Raw genomic sequence first — 21,669 nt, 5'->3', positions numbered from 1 at the left:
GAATAGATGAGGACTATTGTTACGGAATTACCATCATCTTCTCTTTTAATCAAACTTTTAAGGAACTAATAAGATAGAAAATAAAAGGCAGGTGGAAGAGAAAAGTTATTTTGAGAATTTTTAGTAACCTGATCATCTCTCTTTGGGTTAAAAAGAATTCACTGTAGTAGTAGTAAGAAATTATTTGTTTATGCAGGCACTGAAGAAGTGAATGTGTTCAAACTTGAGAGTACAGACTATCCCATTAAAAGAAAGAAGTACCTTTAAAAATCTCCCACTTCATGCTGAGCATTTAAGCAGCTATAGGTACTATCAGGAATGGAGATAATTTAACTTCAGATGTCAGGAAATGAAGCACTCATTTTCTTGACCATATTCCACCCAGGAACCAAGATTAAGGTCTCTAATGTAGGTCTGAAGGCTTCTTTTGGCCTTCAGATCTGAATCTTTATTATTTGTCTGTGAAGAGATGATCAATTCCTGATTTTCTCAAGGCAACTGTCCCCTTTTATGCTTGTTTTTTAAGTCCTCTACCTTCCAATAGCTGCTCACGTTTTAGCTTTTGGTTGCTCAGGGTATAAAAATAAACACCAGGACAGAGTTCTCAATTCTTTATTCCTTTGCTTGCTTTTTTTTTTTTAATATGAAATTGAGGTTCTGAAGTTTATTTTATAAAATCTTTCCTAGATTCTGCCATTTGTCTAATAGTATATGAGTAGATGGTAGGCATAATTAGACCCAAATGGGTAATTATGTTTTTCATTTAAAAGTTTTCCTCTAACAGCTGGGTTGAAGAAGAACCTGAAGAGCAGTTTAAGATTCAATAAAATTAAAAAAAAAAAGAAGATTCAGTTGCTCCGCTTTCCCTGTTAGAGCATGACTATCCAAAGTTGCCAGTTAATGGGGCTTTCATTCCTCCTACACTTTGGAAATGATCAGCATTCCCAAACACATTTGAGAGTATTTTCCCTCATTAGAGAATAAGTGCTTTTCTGATTCTGAGGACTTTCTGTGTGAAAACAAAAACAAAATAGATAATAAAAGTGCTACATGAGTATAGGGAAAATTTTCTCTTTAATTTTATGAAAATGGTATTTTTTTTCTTGGACTCATATGCCAATAAATTTTAAATAACTTTTGTTTGTAGAGTTGCAACTGTGTGCAAGGCATTGAGCTAGACCCCTAGCTTTTAACAAGCGTACACATTCCAGTGAAATGCACAGATGGATATAACCAAAGTACACTACAAGTGGCCATAGTAGGGAGCATATAGATTTCAGTGGTAACATATGAGAGAGAGAGAGAGAGAGAGAGTGGGAGAGAGAGAGAGTGAGCACATTGCATGCTGAGCAGGGAAGCAGAGGCTCGAGGCAGTTTGGACTATGGGTCTGGATCCCTGGAGAAAGAAAGAAGAATGCCAAGAAGAAATACATATATTTGAGAAAGAACTGAGGAAAGTTCATATAAATAATGTCAGATGATCTCTGTGTTATCATTTAGTAATGAAGAGTGAGATTTAGAGTTTCAGGGAAAAAAAAATTAAAGGTTTGGAATTAATTCTGGGGAGGATGGGGAAGGGAGCCACTTGGAAACGAGCAAAGTGAACATTAAGCTTAAGTGATTTCTTGGTGAAGCCAATGAGCATGGTTATGATTTGCAGTCATTAGCAACACAAGAGGAGGAACAGAAAAGTCTGATGGTGGAAGGTGCTTGTCTGTAAGACAGGACGAAAGGCTGTGGATACTGGATACTGGTAAGAACAAGCTTGGTGTCCCTGATTTGGGGCTCTAGATTAGTTAGGAAGTGAAATGTGGGGAGGAGGTGCTGTTGGTAATGGTGGTGATATGTGGCCTGATGGAACAGAGGAATGGAAGGATAAAGAGAATGAAGGGGAAGCTTACATTTTCACATCTGGAATGGGAAGAATAATGGCGGTGTGGGGATTAATGAAACAATGCCTATAAAGTACTTATAACAATGTCTGGCATATATTATGCACTCAAAAATGCTAATACTGTTATCTTTATTAATGAGTGCAGAAGTGATGGAAGAATGGGCATTTCAGGACTTAATGGCATGTAATGGTGTTAGTCATTGGAGTCAAGCAAATATGCAAGTTTTCTTGAAGTGGAGTTCAAGGACCTACGTCTAAGGTTGGGGTTTTAGGTGACATTATATCACCTAGGAAAAGCTCTTAGCTATGTGCAAAATTATCTTTATGTTGAAGGTAAATAAATGATAATAACTGATCTTTGTAATTTAACAAACTGAACTGTCTTATTTTCTTCTTCCCAAAACTTCATAATGGAGGTGTTGTTATCTTTTCCCTTTTTACAGTTAAACAGATTTAGCTGAAGATTGCTAAGTTATCAAGTGGTAGAATTGTCTTTCAAACCTGGAAGTTTTTATTGAAAGCCCCTGCCTTGTCCTCTATTCCATACTATAAACGGCAATGGCAATCTGTAGGTGATATAATGAGATAGAGAGCATTTCTAGGGCTGTACTGTTTAGCATTGAAGAGGAACAAGGAAGAGGCAGATGCCTCTTGGTGAGGGGAAGACAGAAGAATCAACCATTGGAGTTTCAAGGGAAGTCGTGTCATGAGGAGAAAGTAATTTTCAGCTGTGTTAGTCATTCTAAAATACATTTTGGTACCATCTTGGGTTTTAATAAAATACATCCTTACCTGAGAAGACAGTTCATCAGTCCCAAGCCCTCTTAGATCAAGAGGCTGTAATTTTTATGTATCTTACAGTAAACCTTTTTTTTAATAGCAAAGCATTATATTCTATAATATATGTTATATAGACATATCTCTTATATCTATATAAGTAGAGCTGAAGTTAAATATATTTTTTCTGGGTTCCTGTAACTGCACTCTGGTTCATTCTTTTTTTTTTTTAATTTTATTTATTTATTTATTTTTGGCTGTGTTGGGTCTTCGTTTCTGTGCGAGGGCTTTCTCTAGTTGCGGCGAGCGGGGGCCACTCTTCATCGCGGTGCGCGGGCCTCTCACTATCGCGGCCTCTCCTGTTGCGGAGCACAGGCTCCAGACGCGCAGGCTCAGTAGTTGTGGCTCACGGGCCTAGTCGCTCCGCGGCACGTGGGATCCTCCCAGACCAGGGCTCGAACCTGTGTCCCCTGCATTGGCAGGCAGATTCTCAACCACTGCGCCACCAGGGAAGCCCTGGTTCATTCTTTATAACAGTGTTTTTCAGATAAGGACGGGAGTGTGTGTCCTCCTCATTTCTGACCCAGAATCGTGTAGAAGTAAGCCGCGATGACTGATGGGAATACATAGTATTCCTCAGGTGTGCTGGACTGGAAAAGAGACTGAGAACAACTGATTTATGGTGAAGCCAGGCCAATAAGTTCTTGCTGAGCTCTTACAGGATGCCTTTCGATGTAGTAAATAGTGGAGAGTACATGGTAAATCTTGGCCATGGTTTCATCAGTAGAGGAGTTTACAATGTAAAGACATTAGGTTGACCTAATTTAGGCATTAATACAGTCCTTAGAAAATGTAGCGAGAGGTCTTGGAAAATAGATGAAAGTAGGAAAAGCTCAGAGGGGGTGGACCATGAGCTGTGATTTCAACAGAGTAAACAGAGGGAGGGATGAATGTGGTTTGGCTGATGGAAAAACAGAGGCTGTTTCCTGGCAAAACTCAGAGCCAGAAGAGAGTGAGTTCATCTGTAGCCAAAACACAAGTAGTAGCCGGAAGAGAGGTAGAGGGGGAAAGGAGTTAGAAAGAGTGCTTTACAAGTGATGTTCAGAAATTTGCACTTGATGTGGGAGTTTTAGGAAGTACAGTGATACGGCCAAAGAAGTCATAACAAATTATTTTAGAAGCAATGTACACAACAATTTGGAATAAATAAGGACTGGTTAGAGGGAGAAACAGAAGAGGTTCCAGCAGTTCTAGTTTGAGGAAACTAATGGATAAAAGATATGGAAAAAGAAAAGAGTCAGTAAAGAACATACAGGTGCTGCTAATTTAGAAATAGTGCATTTTCACTGTCGATTGTAGAAATTGGCTAAATCCTATGTTTAATCACTTGAAGTTATATAGCATTTTCCAACACATTTGCTGTCACCCTTGTACTATTCAGACTGTAGTCTCATATCTCAACTTTTTAAATGCTTTTCTTTTTCTTTTTTTAGAAAAAAAGAATAAAATGGACAGATAAAGTAGTTATTTAAAAGAAAACTTAATAGATATTGGAGCACCAAGAATCAATTTGCCTTGGTTTCTGGAATCCTCTGAGAACCAACCTCACAAGGCTTTTAGTACACTGTATCATTTAAAAATACTTTAATTATGAAAATTTTCATATATACACTAAAGTAGAAAGAACAGCTTCAACAATTATGAACAATTTGCCCATTCTTATGTACTGATAGAATTTTTTTAAGTGTTATGTGATAGAATGAAACAATCTATATGATTTTCAGTTACAAGAGTTTGTACATCTAATTTAAAAAATATGGTAATTATCAAAACTTAAATTACAATTTTTTTAAAATAAAGGAGACAGATATAGAGATGGGAAAAAGTTTCTACAATGATTTGCAATATTTTGTAGCCTTCTTTACCTAAATGATGTCTATGGTAAATAGCTTAAATGAATTCTAAAGCTTCTTAGAAAAGCCCCTAGATAGAATATATTTTCAAATCACTCAAGAAATTATGAATTACAGAAGCTGGAAGGATATTCTTTAATACTGAAGAAGTTTGGCTACTCAGTTCGAATTTATAATTTGTCATTGAATTAACATATCAAAATAATAAGCTTGTTTTACTTTTAGGACATAATATCTGTTTCAATAGGACTTGCATGCATTTTGAAGATATTGTCTATTTATTCATTAAACCAATATTTGAATGCCTAGTGTGTGCCGCACCCTGAGTTGGGGCTTGAGATATATTGGTGGTTTGACATGTTAATTTCTATAAGATAATATTCAGTGTGAAATCAATTATAATTCTTTCTTATAACAAGGGAAACATTACAGATAAATGAAACTCATAGATAATTTCCAACCTTCAGTTTGACCAACCTCGAGTCAGTTAATAAATTGACCAGTTTGTTTCACTTTTTCCTATCGGTTTTATCTTCACATCAGCAATGAAATGACTAAAAGGAAAGCTGCATAAGAAAGGAGGAGGAAAAGGGACCAGTCAGTTCCTGAACAAATATGAACCCTCAGATACCAACGAGTACTAATAGTCATTGCTCTAAGTGTGAGCCATTTACATCTTTTTCTGTAACTGGGTCATCTCACCTGCTAAGTTATTGCTTTTGATTCACTTTGTCATTTCATATCAATTTTAAGGGTTGTGATAACCATTTTAGATATATGTCTTTTTATCTGACTTACCTGATTCACATAAAAATTACTTTTCCAATCGGAAGTCCTAGGAAGACTGAGAACTGGTACTCCAGGCCCTGCAAAAAGGTAGAAATCTGTAAGACTCATAGGTTGGAATTGATGCTGTGTGCCAGAACAGCACTGAGTGATCTTTTGAGAGTGCGTGTGTCCGTGTGCATGCATTTGTGTGACTTAAACTTGATAAAGAAGTAACAGTCCAGGATGAATGTTCTCAAGTTATGTTCGTAATTGACAACTTTAAAGCACTAATAACAGGACGTGTGGCATGGAGAAGTCTGATAAATATCTACAGATTTAGGCTCCTCTCCCTCTAACCTTTCTAATCATATAAATGCACTGTATATCTAAAACACTACGGGTGTAACTTGAGGTGACTGAGGAGATGGCTGAGGAGGGAAGCTGACAGCTCAGTTTGCTCCTTTGTGAGATTAGGGTAAAGTTTCTCATTCTGCCTTGTGGAGACTGTGCCCACTGGTATGATAGTCAGATCTTGGAAAAACTGAGTGTGTGTCATTTACTTGTAATCACTCAGTAGCTCTGGGTTCTTTAGAAGATTAAAAATGAGTGTTTGAAAAATATATTTCTGGAGCCTAGGCTATGAATAAAAAGAACATGTGTGTGCATTTGTATGTACTGTGCTCATGTACCTGTGTGCCATACTACACAGATTCCAAGATTCACTTTTTTCACATTTCAGCATTGCTGAAATCAGAATGCATCTTTTAATTTATGATGTCCTATAATTACTGTTGTCCATTTTTTCAAATGTTAACATCTCAGTAATTGTCAAGCATATTATAATCAGTGGCATCTTAGATTGCACGACATACAGTTTATATCCAAATATTTATAGGAGACTGATCTCAGAGAGATTTGTAGGACATTTCTCTTTTCCCCAAAAAGTAAAGCAAGAAGATTTATTCTGACAGTAATAGTTAAGGTCAAGAGAGAGAAACCATTTGATCTTGGAATACCATTTCCTTAATAAGTAACATACAAATGCAAAATGCAACATTCATTACAATACCTCTTAGGATCCCAAGTGATCTAAAGATTAGGATGCAAATTCACCATGTTTAATATAATCTGTAAAATGTAGTCTTTAAGATTTGATCACTCCATTTCTTACATTCAGCTCTTTCTAATTTCAAGTAATCATCATTTTGAAAAGAGGATGCAAATCATCATTTCTGTCATTTGTGTGGTGTGTGTGTGTGTGTGTGTGTGTGTGTGTGTGTGTGTGTGTCCGTGTAAGAAAGCTACCATTCCTCATCCATTCATGCCTCCAAAAAAATTTACTGCGTGTAAGACAGTGGGTTAAGTAACTCATTAGAGATTTAGAGACTGTTTAAGCACTCTTACAAGGTTGTTAAGGTTCAAAATAAGGTGACTCCACCCTCACTTTTATGGGTTGGACAGTACAGAATACAGAGGAAAGCTGTATACAATCTATAGAAGACATAGACTGTAGTCCTGGGGTAGGAATATAATGAGTAGGTTCAGATTTGGAGGCTGTTTAACAAAGAACCTTCTAATAGAAATGACTAAATATGGATAGATTGAATTTATTATCGGTCATGGTGTCCAAGGAGAGACAGTAGCATTCATTCTATTATTGTATTATTTCTTGAGTGATTATTATATGCCAGGCACGGGAACTGGCTTTTAATAATTCTTTCCAGCCTTGAGGTTCTGCTTCATGACCCAGGTCAAGTCGTTTAACCTACCTGAGGCTCACTCTCCTGTTTAAAAAAAGTGGAGGATGCCTGCCCTGCCTCCTTCCCTGAGACTTTAATGAGATGTACAATAAAGCATTTTATAAATTGTAACATTTTATAATATGCTATGATATATAATATGATATATATTATAGGTCTGAAAAATGTCTTCAGCTATTATCTATTGCTTCCTCCTAATGCTTCCTCCAACTTAGAAGAATTTAATAGATTTTAACATTTAATAATCCTTTAGTTGAAACTTCATCAGATCTGCCACTAGATCAACTATTAGATTGGGAGGTGAAGGAAGGGTGGTTCTGGGAGGATCTGTTTAATGTGTTGTCAGCATTCTGGGAGTGTTCTTCATAGTTTGGAATTAGGAATTGCTGATGTCATGATCAGTCACATTGTCATGACAATATCAGAATTTCCTCATTTGCCTTCTCTTCTCTAGGGGAGTATCAATTTGCCACAGGTCTGTCATCAGTTTGTCCCATGTGTTAAGTGTATTAGATAACCCAGAACTAGTCATTCTTAAAGACACTTTTCGGGTGGAGAATTTTTAAAAGCTCCTTATGTAGCCCACTGCAGTTCTCTTAACTAAATATTCTACTGCTGGAAAGGTTGCCTTCATGTATCCCCAACTGAATAGAAATTTACTTCTAATTCTGTATTTTCTTCACATTTATAGTTCAGGGGAGAATAGAAAGCTTTTCAGCATCCTCATTTACTTAAAGGATGTTATTAATTATTCTGTTATCCTCCTCTTCAGGTGAAATAAACTAACGTAATGGTCATCTTAGCAACTAAAGAGAAAGGAAACTGTTTTATTGGGGGTTTTTTTCCTGTGTTTTGAATGCTTTAAATCCTAATTTGTGCTCTGGATCCCAGGTTTTGCATAGACATTAGTTATGTCTCCCAGACATTTAGGAATGTCTTATACCTTTTGTCATTCTTGGCTTATACGAGGGTTTTGTTTGTCCAAGGTATAGTTAGTTGTTCAGTCCGTACTGTCCGAATTTTCTAACAGTTGATTTTTACTCATGGAAAGGAGACAGTTTTTCCAGGTTTGAATTTTGTTTTTCATGATTTAGAGATTTTTAAATTTTTTTTTGGCTCTAGTTTTCCAAAAATTCTGTTGATTTCCTAAGTACTTTCTGTCTCTTCCCAAGTCATGTAGCAAGAGGTGGATGTGATTAGCTGTTTCCACAGCACATCAGCCCCTCCCTTCCTTACCTCAGCTCTTATCCTTTATACATAGTTTGATCACTACAGTAGATGATTATGTTACTTCCATCTCTTTAGATAAGCTGTAATTGCAAAAATCACTTAATATCTTTCATAATTTGTAATTTCACTGTAATTCATGGAAAACTCATTGAATTATCTCAAAGTATTTTGAAAAGAAGCTCTTATTTTCTTATAGGCTTGCTAAAGGATGGAGAATAACAGCTCTAATACTAGATTCCCACAGTCAAAGAATGTAGAGGATTGAGGCATCTATCCAGGTAAATTAGGAAAGCAGTAATCCACAATAAATGCAAAATGGAGCTTCTCTTTCTCCTGGTTTCCCAGATAGTTGACTCTCCTTTATTTTGTTATAGAATTTGATCTACAGATACAAATTCAATATAGTGTAAACCAAACGAAAACAAAAATCTTGAATTTTTAATTCATATAGCTACCCCCAAGATTTTGTTTTTTGAAAAGAATAAGGACCCAAGTACTTATTTTTATAGAAAAACATAGGAAAAGAAATTTAACTTACAGAGAACCACTATGCCAGAAATTTGAGTGAGCTTTGAATTTTATTAACTATTTTGCAAGAACAGCACAGTAACTAATTTATGAATAGATGATATCCAAAACTTTTTGGGTGTAAATTATTTGTTTGGAATTTAGAGGATGTTTTGCCACAGAGAGAAATATCCTAAATGATGAATAGGATGTTAGTTGTCCGATAAGCATGTATGAATCCCATAATGAAGCTAATCTCTAATACGATTTTCCACTATTTTTTGAGTGAAATTATATTCTCAGTTTCAGTTCAGGATTCTGGAAATACCTTTCATCTAATCACCATCCCAGCTTTTAGAAGATAGTTCTTTCTGCTTCTCTCCCAACTTCATCCCACCAACTATCCCAGAAAATAAAACTGGTGGTTGTAAGAGAGGAGTTATATTTTAGCAACCATCAGTTAAATGAGATTTAGGAGCTAGGTTGGGCCAGAATATGTATTTGTACTATTAACTATATGTTCTAATATTGGAAATTTTGCCTTCATAATCAACTGAATGGAAATTCAATGTAATTTCATATATTTTTAAAAGTGACTTGCCCAAGGTCATATACATGGTAATTGAAGCTCAGATGCACACCCAGGATTGGGCTCTTATGTTTTTCCCTATGGGGTTTGGACTTGAACCATAGATCATAGTAATAATAACGATCACGAGTGTCATTGGAGCTTGGCGACTTGGAGTCAGAGACCTAAGTTCAAACCTCAGCTCCATTATGTATTGGATCTGTGGCCTTGGAAAGGTTGCTTAAGCCTCTGAGCCTCAGTTTTCTCTTCTGTAAAATGGGCTAATCATTCTCTCATGGGGGGTGTGTGTGTGTGTGTTGTGAGTGAATGGGGGGGCGAGGGAGAGGAACCTGCTGAGAAAATGCCTAGAATATAGTAGTTACTCAATAAATGATAGTTATTTATTAGTCCATTCAGAGAAGCAGCAGCAGGGCAAAGCCTATTTCTTCTGTTTTGTTCACCAGGATAGGTTTAAGAATCATTAGAATGTTGCTTCTGGTAAGACTCATCAGAATTTGGCTTTGTTTATGTTGTTCTATATGCCTTCTAGGATTATAGCTATAGAGCTATAGTTTTATTTTATTATAGTGGTTTCATTTTTATATACATGTGATTTTATATGTGTCTAGGGAGACTTTAGGTCTAGAACAAGAATCATAGAATTTAAAAAAAGTAAAATAGTAAATAATAGAAAATATTGCTGCTCCTTTAGAAGTAAGACACTTTATCAACTCTATTTTGTACCAGGAAAGAACAGAAATTTAAAGAATCTGCTGACCTCATAATTTTTTTTTTGTTTCTTTTTCTGTTTTGCTGGGAGCTAGAGGCTTGCGACCTTTTAAACATAGGCACTCTCAAATGTAAACAATTTTTTTAGTGTGAACTGTTTACACTAACCAATACTATGTGGTTGTATTTTATTCCTTAAAGATTGTAATGTGAAGTAATGTTGGATGAATTTTTCCTCTTCATTCTCTTCTGTTTTTAATGTGATCCAAATAAAAATGGGTGCTTGAAATTATTTAGCAGTGATAGAGGGATAGAACCTGCTACAGGTCTATTCTTTTGTTGATAGAGGTGTTCTATTTTTATCTCATTGGACATCTTCTCTTCCCCTATTTTTTTCCCTTCTTTCAAAGCTTAGCTTTCCCACCACACTTTCTTTATAGTAATTTTACTCAAAGGCTCCTCTCTTATATGAGGTTCAGTAATGCATGTGTTGGAATGGGGGCTCTCCTAGCCTTTTGATTTTGCTGCTGCCTTCAAGGAGCTCATTGATTAGTGATGATTTCAGCAGCAATCACCCCAAATCTACATCCTCTCTCATACCATCCATCTCTCTCTCTCCCGCTCTTTTTGTTTTTCTCATCTTCACAGTGCTTCTTTCTGAATGTCCCTCAAACAAAACATTTATACAGCTGAGCTCCCCACACCCATGTTACATCCTGTATTGGTCTCTCCCTGCAGTGGACTGGCATAGCACATGATTGTCTAGACCACTTGGCTGGCACTTATCACTTAATGCCTTGCATTTTTCGTGTCCAGCAACTCGGTGCCGTAGAGGTTACGAGTACTCACCTGGGAATTGTAGCATTATTTATAAGGCTTTTTTTGAGTCCACAGCATTATAGTGTTGAAGGAGCACAGGACAGGGTCTTTTCACCCTAGCTAAGCCTAGGTTTAAACATTTACTTGCTACTTCCTTGCTCTACGGTTAAGTCAGTCAGTCTTGACTTGTTTTCCTCTCATCTGTAAATGAAGCCTAATAACCCTTCCAACCTCATAGCGTTGCTGTGAAAGCGAAATGAGATGTGAAATTTATAAATGAAAGTCTCATTTTCAAAATGTTTCTGTGGGACAAATATCTTCTCAATTCAAGAGTCTCAAATTGCAGTTATACAAACACTGGGGAGTAGCCAAGTCTCATCTGCTCTACAAGGCTGCAGGCTCCTGCATGTACTGATGGCTCCATCTTTATTATCCGCATTCATAGCCTCCTCCTGCCTCACAGTGTGATCTCTGATACCGCTCACAGTCTTCCCATTCATACAGAAATGGCCCTGGTCCAACACACAACCTCTTTAAAGGAAACAGGACAAAAACAAATGTGGGAGAGAACCTTGAGTTCACCTAGCTCTTGAAACAGACCTTCTGTCAGACTTTTTTTTTTTTCTTAAACCTCTTAGAGTTAAGCCTTAGAAAGCATCTTCATTCAGCCATTCAACAAACCGTTCTCGAAAAAGGAGGCTCTCCTTACCTAAATTTGCTCTTTTTTACTTGTCAATTCCGACTACACCCTTGCTTCTGCTCTTGGATGGTCAGCCAGGCTTACTAACATGAGTTGTTTACACAGTATGCCCACTTAAGTCTACAAACCACCACTCTGAAACCTGGAGAAACAATAATAACAGCTGCCATTTCTTGAGTTTGGTACTTTTGTTGGAGTACCATAGATACACTTAAGACAGTCAGTGAGGAGTCTGGGACTCAGGTTAAACTGACTTGCCCAAAGCCACGTGGCTAGAGAGTGGAAAGCTGAAATGTGGAGCCAGATCTGTTTGGCTGTTTTAATTTTGTTCCTTGGATTGCAAAGTCCAGATTCACTTAAGCTCTCTGAGAAAGAGGGGTGGGGCTGCTTAAGTGTGCACACGGAGGGGCTGTTGTCGGTCTTAAGAGCCAAAGCAGCTTCAGGACTCCATCCTCTCACGGCCAAGCGCTCACCCGCTCCTGGCATCTGCTTGCCTCTCCGCTTGCTGCCAGTCAGCTTCCTGTTACTCATAGTTTCTGCTTCCTCATAACCTTGGCTTGCATATGGTTTTGGCTTTTTGTGGCCTCAACTCTACCCCCTGGCACTCTTGCAGTTTCTGCCCCTTTCCTAACTGGAGTTTTCTGAATTAAATTCCCAAGGGTGAGAATCTGATTGGCTCTGCTCATTTTTTCAATCCCAGCCATGTCATAGGTCACTGGCCTATCTGTGGATTGGCTGCCCCTGGGTCAGATTCCCACAGCTTTACCCACCAGCTGAGCTGTGGGAGTAGGATGTTGTCTGACCGCCCAGGCAGCAGAGTCTCAGTTTCCCTTTCAGGAAGATGAGCATCTACAGGGCAGATTCCAAAGCCCTAATTCTTACCATGATAATTTGCAGTTTCTCTGGAATGTTTCCTTACTTTGTCTTAAAACATATTTGTTTCAAAGGTCAATAAACTTTCCCAGATGAATCTCACTAGGATCTATTCCTATAATCACTTGTGAATATCTATAATTGAGTATATATACATATATGGTTTCATGTTTCTGTTATTTCTCTTAGGTTGGAATTATTTGGGCTTTAGTGACTGTTACATTTTATATTTTATAGTCTTTGAGGGTGGAAAATCTGTCTTCTCCTTTCTTTGCAATGCTTTACCTAGTTAAGTGTGTAGTACCTACCTAACTCTGGAACTTTTGAACCCTGGCTTGTAGACATTGTTTTTAAAAATATACACCTTGAGTTATCTCCTTTTATGTCATACACTATATAGACCACTTTGTTTTGTTGCTACTTAGATATCCTTTTTATTCTTAAGAATAATCCTTTTAATATTTTTAGTATTCTTAGTATATTTTAGTATCTAGTATTAGAATTGCTTTTGTATTCCAATTTAAATTTTATTATCACTTAAAATCATGTCTTATCCCTGTAAAACGATTGCAGGGTATCAAATCAAGTCTTCCCATTCTAGAATAGCACAATATCCAAAGTATCATGACCTTAGAGAAGAGCCATAGAAAAATTAATCTGTGCTGTTCTTTTGTGGTTTAGACTGTGGTTTCCTAAGAGACCAGTCATGACAAGTGAGGTTGTACATGGAATTTTTTCCATAGATGACAGGTTTGAACTGCTGGGGTCTTGGGCATTAAGTTCTCAGGAAAAGGCATCTATGACTTGAACAGTTCTGCTTAAAACCTTATATTTTATACCTGTGGTTGATAACTTGTGGTAAAAGGTCCCTGTGAGAGGAGACAGCAAAGGGGCAGCCCAAACAATTGTAAATGCATGCAGTAGCCCGAAATAGCATATATATTAACACAGAACTGAATGTTAGTTGTATTGTTTCTATTAAATCATTTTAAAGAACAAATACGTTTCTGTGAATGTTATCTAGCAAGTTCTTACTTGCCCATTGTGCACCTAGTACTACGCTTAGAGTAAGTTTGCTGCTGCTTTTTTTTTTTAAATGAAAAGAGTTAAGAATTATATATATATATAGTTTGTGTATATAGTTGTTTTCAATCAGGTGAGACTTGCTAGTTCTCATCACTTTTGCCTGAGAATGTTGGGAGCCCTTCGTCTTATGGAGGTGGCTCCCTAGGTCAGCAGTGGGAAGGATATCTAGGATGGATACTTTTTAGTTCCTTGTTGCTGGAAACACCCTTGAATGGTCACAGCTTTGCTAGAAGACTCGGTTTCCATAGGGGACACTTTGTTTTCCTTATGGCAGCCAGAAGTTGAGAGCCTTCACTTCTTAGCCGAGTTAGGATTTTTCATTATCATGGCAGATGGCCCTTTCCAGGAAGGCGTTAGAGGCCAGAGGCCAAGGAAGAACGCTGTAATATTGACCGCTTAGTGCGGTAATATAACCCTGTAATAGTCACTGCTGAACAGGCCAGCTGTCCCAGTGGCCGATCCACAGACCGCGGGGCTCTTGCCGGTGGGACTTGCTGTAGAGGCCGTCTGCCTTGCACAGGTTCTAGGCTTGATACACTAACGAAAGCAAAGGCGATCCAGAAAAAAAAGGGGGGGGGCATCTTGAGTCGCCTTGATTTCAATTGAAAAACAAAGGAAACTACCTCCTCACTTTGTCCGTTTTGCAGTTTCTGTGTCCCTTCAATAGAACACATTTGTGTCGCATCTCATAATTAACATATAGAAGGATCACACACTTCCAGTTTTCGGGAAGGCTTACTAAACCGATAGCTTGAAATGATTTTCGCTCTTTGACTTTGGCATCTTGAAGGTAAGCTTGCCAACTCTGGCATAGGAATAAAGTACGAACTTTACCGTGCCTGTTTGCGGTGAGGGGGTGGGGAGTGGAGACTTATCTTCTCTGCTAAAATTTTAGCGTGCGAATTGGGGGAACGGGGATTTGCAGAGATTTGATGGAAGGCTGGTTTGTTCGTTGAAGTAGGAGTGATTGCCCGCACCTTTTCTGGGAGAGTGGACGGTCGGGGGGATAGTTTGGAAGGGTGAAAGAGAAAAAGAAGACTTGGGACCAGTTGGCTTCCTCCCCAGGTGTTAGCGTGATCCCCGGCGCGGTGTCCCGAAAAGGGGCTTCGAGCCCGGGTGCAAAGCTGCCGCGGGTGCTGAGGCCAAGAGCCGAGGGGGAAAAAAGAAAAGAGGAGGGGGGTGGCTACTCCAAGGAATGTGCGGCATGCGGGGAGCCAGACCCAACCATTGCACCAGAGCGGGGGCGCCGGCGGCTCCCCGGGCCGCGCGGCCCCCGCTCCGGCCCCGAGCCCGTGAGGGAGCGCCCGGGGGCCGGCCGGCCGGCGGGGCGGCGGGCGCGGCGCCGGGCGGGAGGGCGGGGAGGCGCGGGTGGGCCTGGGCGCGGCGCGAGGCGGTGCGCGGCCGCCTCCCCGCCCCCGGCCGGCGCGCTCTCGGGGCGGTGGTTGAGGCCGCGGGAGGTGGGGACGCGGCGGCGCTGCTCCTCCGCTGCCGCCGGGAGAGTCCGCGGCGCCGCCAGCTCCGCGCGCGAACTCCCGTCCATGGCACGCAGGGCGGCGGCCGCCGGAGCTGCCCGAGTCCCGCCCGCCGCCGCCGCCGCGCCGCACTTTTAGGCGAGTCCGGAGGTCGAGGGCGGAGGAGAAGTCAGCCCGGAGCTGCAGCCCCTGCCGGCCGCCGCCGCGCGGCGAGAGGGAGTTCCCAGAGCGGCCGCGGCCCCGGCCGGCCCCCTCCCTGCGCCCTCCCCCTCGCGGCGAGGCTGCCCCGCGCCCGCGCCCGCCGCCCGCGCCCGCCGCGATGATCTTCCCCAGCAGCAGCGGCAACCCTGGGGGCAGCAGCAGCTGCAGGACGCCCTATCGCAAGCAGGTGAGGCGGCGGCGGGGATGCCGCGCGGAGGCCGGCCGCCCCGCTCTACAAAGGGTGGCAGCGCTCGGCCGGACTCCGCAGTCGTCCTCGGAGGGACCGGGCCGGGCGGTGACCTTGTTTCGCAGGAGGCGGCCCGCGGGGACGGCTCGGGCCGGTGACCTTAGCCGGGGAGATGCCCTCGCCCCCTCCGGCCAGGCCGGGCGGGACGCGGAGGAAGGGGAAGGGGCGGCGGCGCGGCGAGAGCAGGAGCGCGCCGGGGGCTTCGCCCAGCTCTGCAACAAGTTTGGGTTTTTTTCCGGAAACCTTTGTGTGTGGAAGAGTACGATAATAAGTCTTAAGATTGGAATACAACAATCTTCACTTGGAACCTCAAAGAACCTGCCCGAGTCGTACGAAACCCGGAAGACCTGTGTGTGTGTGTGTGTGTGTGTGTGTGTGTGTGTGTGTGTGTGTGTGTGTGTGTGTGTGTGTGTGTTCGCGCTCGCTCCCCCTCCCATTTATATATTAAAAAAAAGAAAAGAAAGAAAAAGAAACAGGAACTTCTACTGTCACTTTCTCAAGGTTTTCAGTTTTCAGCAGCACAGGGAAATCCTGTGACATCCTAGTTGCAGAGATACTTGGATAAGCCTGAGTCATACACATGCCTTTTCCTATTTTAATACCGTTTCATACATTTTTTAACAGATTGAACTCCAAAGGCACTTTAGTGGTTAGATCAAAATCCCCTGCCGGGAAAAGGAGTGGAGCTGGAAGCTTATAGTCATGGCCTTTTGTTTTTCATCTTTGTTTTTAAAAGAAGGTTACTGAAGCCATGTTGTGGTAAATCTCACGGAGCCTTTCAGCAGCAGCATTAACAAGACCTAGCTTTAAATTATGTAAAAAATGTGCAGGTCTGTTTAGAAAAGGTTAAACTGATTTAGAGGTCAGTGGCAAGATGCTTGTTGAGAAAACAAAAACACGATTGCAGATATTTTTCTTCAATAATAGATCTCTTGTCTACATCCTTAGCCACTGAGACAAATCAATTAAGTTATTATCCCAATAATGATTCAATCAAACTGTATCCTTCCATGCAGACCATGGCTTTGTTAAGATCGTGACAGATGACAGTGATGCCTGGTGGCTTTCCTAAAGGCGTTCACAGGATTATTGATTATGTTTAGTCCTTTTTGTTCTCAAAGTCATTTTGGGGGGTGGGGTAGGGAGGGCACGTCTTACTACAAGTATATCTGAAAATGGTGCTAATTTTCTGATACAATGACAGTGTTAAAAAGTATTGTTTTCTGGTGTTTGGTTCTTTCACTTGTTAGCTTTCCCTTAAAAAGACAGTAAACACACCTGGTCTGTATGCCCTTGCTTTCCAAGTCAATGGAACTTTTACCTGGTTTAAGAAAAGCCCCTTCCTTTAATTTAAAAAAAAAAAAAAAAAAGTCTGCATTTGTGACTTGGCTGAAGTATATACTAAAATTTGTCAAGATTCAGCAGCTGGCATCTCTAAAATCTCTTCATGTGGCCTCATTTAAAATAAATGCCCTCAGATCCAGTACACTTACATCAACTTCATAAATGAAGCCAATTTACAATAAATATTCTCCTGAACCCTCCTCCCCCCACCCCCCACCTCCCTCTACCTGAAAAGATGGCTAATTATGTAAGGGCCTTGTGTATTCATTTATTTGTTGTCAGAACCCGGTGGGGTGTTAGCTGTGAAATGGGGAAAAGGCTCTGAGGGCGAGGCCTTTTGCTGTGAGGGGCTGGAGTTTTTGTGTGTGGAGGGGGACAGCCTGCTGGTCTGGAGCACGCTGATAAGATGCTCTTCTTTTCACTAGGCTCTCCTTAGATTCAGAGACTAAAAGGGCTGACTGAATCAGAAAAACAAACAGACTTTCTTTTTTCTATAGGCGAAGAAAGAAATGAATGTGTAGGCATTATACAGACACAAGACCCCGGGTACCAGTGGTATTTGAGTCAAAGGTTTCTTTTGTTAGTATTTAGCCATTCACTGGGAAAGCACACTTCCAGCAAGGGGACCTGGTTACCATGGGTGACTTTGTGATCTCATCCTGGCTTAGTCTAAATGGGAAGTCTAATTAATGCTTTTTATAAGATTTTGTGACATTAAGCTTGCACCTTTCAGTTCACATTAGTTTGTTCATTTTGATGAAAGAATAGGTCCATTTTAGGTGTATAAGGCAGTTTGATTTTAATCTAGAAATATATGATCAGCTGTTAGAGCTGATTTCAGATAGTTTGCCTGAGGAAAACACTGCATGTGAGGAATACTTAAAAATCACCTTTGGAAAAAAAAATAAGCTGGAGTCACACTTGTATTATACATATATATTAATAGTGGCAGACCATCATCGAGCATCTTATAGCCTGTGGGTTGCTGTTCTCAGTGCTATAGGTGGGTTAACTCATCTAGTCATCTTGACAGTCCTATGAGGTAGATAATGATAATATCTCCATTTTACAGTTAAGAAAACTGAGACACAGATTAAGTACCGTGCTCAGTCTGTATGACCCAAAGTGCAGAGCCAGGCTTTGGCAGTCAAGCTCTTAAGACAACCACACTACAGCAGCCTGCTTATTACGTGCACATCTCAATGAAAACTCATACAGAGCTTCTCTGCATTACTGCCCATCACCCTTCTAGTCTCAAAAGTCTGGTTTAGGGATCCCTCCCACCTATCTGGGCCATGGACAGGTGCGGGGAGGGGGTGGTGAGGAGGGAGTTGCAGGTGAAGGAAGATGCTGTGAATGACATGGATGGTGGGTTCGTGATATTTGGGATCGGCATTGATGGTAAAGGATTGCTTTACAGAGTGATTGTAGGATTTCTTCTTAAAACTTTACAAATATCGGAGTCAGCCAGTTTCAGTTAAACAGAGGTGGGTGGTGCTCATGCCCCTCCTGCCCCACGTTGTGTATCGAGGACCTCAAGGAGCGCTGATCTCCGGCATCATTTAGGATAAACAGGATTTTCCTGCATTACAGGCCTATGAGCATGTTAGAAATACATCTGCTCGGCTCAGGTCAGAGTAAGATGCTTCGAGTGGGTGATAACCCAGGAGGCAATATCTAGACAAAGATTGTTGGTTCTAGTCTCAGTGGAGAAATGTGTATGGCCTATGATTGTTGACTGTGACTTTCAGATACAGGATATTCGTTAAGCAAATCCAGTCTGTATGAGAACACCGCCACAAGCAAAATGAAAGCCCTTTAGTAGGACTTCTGTAGTTGTGAAAATATTTTTCGTATGTCTCAAAAGAAAAAGTGCTTTCCTTTAATTAGAGAAGATAAATATTTCCATTTTATTTTGAATTCTTTTATTAGCTACTTTCCCCTTCCTGTTCCCTTACTTCCATTTCGGAACTGCTTTTCTTGAGGTAGTTGATTCAGTGATGTCATATACTTGGTTTTTACAAATTGAGGTGTGTAGCAAGTACTTTTTTGCCTAGTGGTTTGCAGTGGGGTCTTTGGGGTGGGGAGTGCGTATAAGAATTTTCGTGTGTGTGTGTTTCTTTTCTTTTCAAACGATCTTGCCAACCAATAGCTGTACTTGTTAAATGTTGCTAAAACTTTTGATGAGTGAAGTACTTATCTCCCCAGTTTAAATAGATTTACATAGTTTGCTGCTTTCTTGAAGATTAACTGGGTGTAGCTGCACGTGAAGAATTCGACTGTGATTCAGTGTTTGGCCTTGTTAGAGGATGACATACAAAGCTGTTGATTAATCCTCTTCAAGCAGTTTCTGTTCACAGCAATTTATGTGTAGTAGATTGGGTTTTGTTAAAGTTTGAAGATTAAAGTGTTCAGAGAAATGTTTAAATGAACACTGTCTGAGCCGGTCCCAATTTGTTGTCTTTTTCAAAGAAGGTAAACCTACTCAAGCCATAGAAATTGGAGGTTTAGGGGAAATTAGCAGAAAATTAAATTGGTGTACATAAAAAGGTCTTGTCCTGTTTTTGTATTAGGCTATTTCAGTGTGTTTGTGATTCAGTAGTGCTTGTGCCTCAAGGTAACTGTTTGAAATATGTAACCATAGCCATTTGAAAAGTACAAAATTCACCATCAGTGATCATCCAGTTTTTCCGCTAGGCATCCCTTTTGGCGTCTCACTACATTTTCCATAGTTCGCTTCAGGTTTTGAACACGTTTCTCGTTTTTGTTCTTTCCTTCCTTTTAGAGACTGCTGTCAGCTGGGCTCATCATATATTGGTAATACTTTCTGAGCCCTTTCTTGGGGTGGGCGGGGACGGGGGGAGTCAGTCTTTCCAAGTTTCTGAGAATATATTTCCAAAGCACTCTGCCAATAAATAAATATTTAAAGATGTATATGATATCCCTTCCCAACCTCAGCTATATTTAATCTTCACAACATCCATATAAAGTAGAAAAAGGTCAGGAATTTTGAGGCAGTGAATTTAAATGGCGTAGTTGGTGAAAGCTCAGGTCTCTGGAGTCAAGGGTTCTGTCAGCTACCAGAAAAAAGAGAAGGAAGCTCGGTCAAGAACAGCTGTAGCCCCACTACACTTCCCTTTACTTGGCCTCCCAAAGACATGTGGCACACAGAGCATCCCAGATTTCAGCTTAGGGAATTGTAGCTTTGTAATTTATTAGTGTTTTTTGTTTGTTTCATAAAGGCCTTTGCTCTAGGGTTCTCAGATAACATACGGGACACCAACTTAAATTGGAGTTTCAGATAAACAATGAATAATATTTTAGTATAAGCACGTCCCAAATATTGTGCGGTACTGTGTGTTTTTATTTGCTAAATCCAGCAATCCTATCTCTGGGGAACCCAACTCATTTTTTAAAACGAGTTATAAAAGAAATCGTAATTATAAATAATATTATTCCCATGTTTTCCTCCAAAAATCTTGCCTCTTAGCATATTCCTTGAGCCCTGGTAACACAGATTTCACATCTTAACTTCTTTAACCATCACTCAACCTAACTGAAAGACCCCGGCTTAAGTTCTGGCTCTGTCTCTTGCATGCTTTTTCATTTAACCTCCCAAAGCCTCACTTTCTGTTAAATAAAAATAATAGTGCCCACCCCACAGGGTTGTTGTTGTTAATCCTTCTAAGGTGTTATTATTATTAATGTCCCTACAGAGCAAGCAACAGCGGGTGGTCCTGGGAGGCTCTGTGTGATCCTGAGAGACCTTGACACAGCCTCTAAGAATGGACTTTGTTTAGAAAGTGGGGGCAGCCTCCAAAAGGGTAAGGATCTGGAGCTTGAAAACGAGACTCTCAACCACATTAAAAAAAAAAAAAATCCAAAAAGAAGTAGAAAAGAGCATCCCACCATATTTCAGAACAGTTGTTCCTGTATTATGCTCTTGTTAGCAGAGTTTGCCTTCTCTTTGGGGAAAGAAAGCCTTTCAACCCTCTGTTCTTTATTTTATGCAAATACATGATTGGAGAAGGAAAAAAAGAGCATTAATCACTCTTGTTGATGAAAAATGCTACCTTTTAATTTGCTCGAAAGCGGACGGATTTGATTATTAGTATATGCGTGATGATTTCCTGAATTCTTTCCTTTGTCTTGTTGGTTTTCAAAGATGCCATCTTTGCCTTTCTCAGAAAAATAAACATTGTTTTTCTCCTTGGACATCTGTAGGTGTTTGGTGGGTGTTTGTTTTTAAACTCACATCTGTAGAGAATGCTTTGCTTTAATACATTCTAAAAGCTTAGTAGATTTTTAAAATAGGATAGACATACCATGAGGAAGGAAGTAATAAGCTTTTCCTGAAATTAGGACAAGATGAAAAAATTAAATGGAGCAAACTAACTTCTGTATTAAAATAATGAATCAATGTAGCTGTTGTTGTTTAACACTTATTAAATGGCAGCAGCCACAACAAAACTTGGTGTTAAACTTAGTAGTGCTCTAATAAACAGAAATGTATTTTGGCTCCACTTTATTCATTTAAACATACGGACTTACAAAGCAGTGTAACTAAACTGGGGAAAATTGTATTTGCATTTGTTAATTGTGCATACAATACAGCCTCAAAAAATGCATTTAAAAAAAAAGACTGGAAGGAAATATGCCAAACTATTAACAAGTGTTTTCCTCTGTTGGTAGATGGAATCATGAATGACTTATTTTTCATGATTCTCTTTACATTTATTTTTCGGCCTTGCAGTCCCCCTTGTTCCCCACCTGACAATACA

At 40.1% G+C, this 21,669-nt stretch overlaps 1 protein-coding gene across 8 annotated transcripts in view; it reads left to right on the top strand.

The window, feature by feature from the left end:
* Positions 1–21,669, top strand: part of RBMS1 (RNA binding motif single stranded interacting protein 1) — a 214,114-nt gene that overhangs the window by 72,362 nt on the left and 120,083 nt on the right. For 2 of the 8 annotated variants that reach the window (XM_061184498.1, XM_061184487.1), the window contains exon 1: positions 15,071–15,484. The exons of 5 other annotated variants lie outside the window; for them this stretch is intronic. In XM_061184498.1, the coding sequence (XP_061040481.1) occupies positions 15,416–15,484 (69 nt within the window). In that variant the 5' untranslated portion in view covers positions 15,071–15,415. Of the gene's footprint in view, positions 1–15,070; positions 15,485–20,635; positions 20,713–21,669 lie in introns of those variants that run through there. One more of the 8 variants, XM_061184527.1, reaches the window with a different exon arrangement.

The sequence above is a fragment of the Eubalaena glacialis genome, chromosome 1 (genome assembly GCF_028564815.1).
Source record: "Eubalaena glacialis isolate mEubGla1 chromosome 1, mEubGla1.1.hap2.+ XY, whole genome shotgun sequence".
NCBI classification, from domain to species: Eukaryota; Metazoa; Chordata; class Mammalia; order Artiodactyla; family Balaenidae; genus Eubalaena; species Eubalaena glacialis.
The sequence above is the reverse complement of the archived record's forward strand: the minus strand, read 5'-3'. Positions and strand labels throughout refer to the sequence as shown.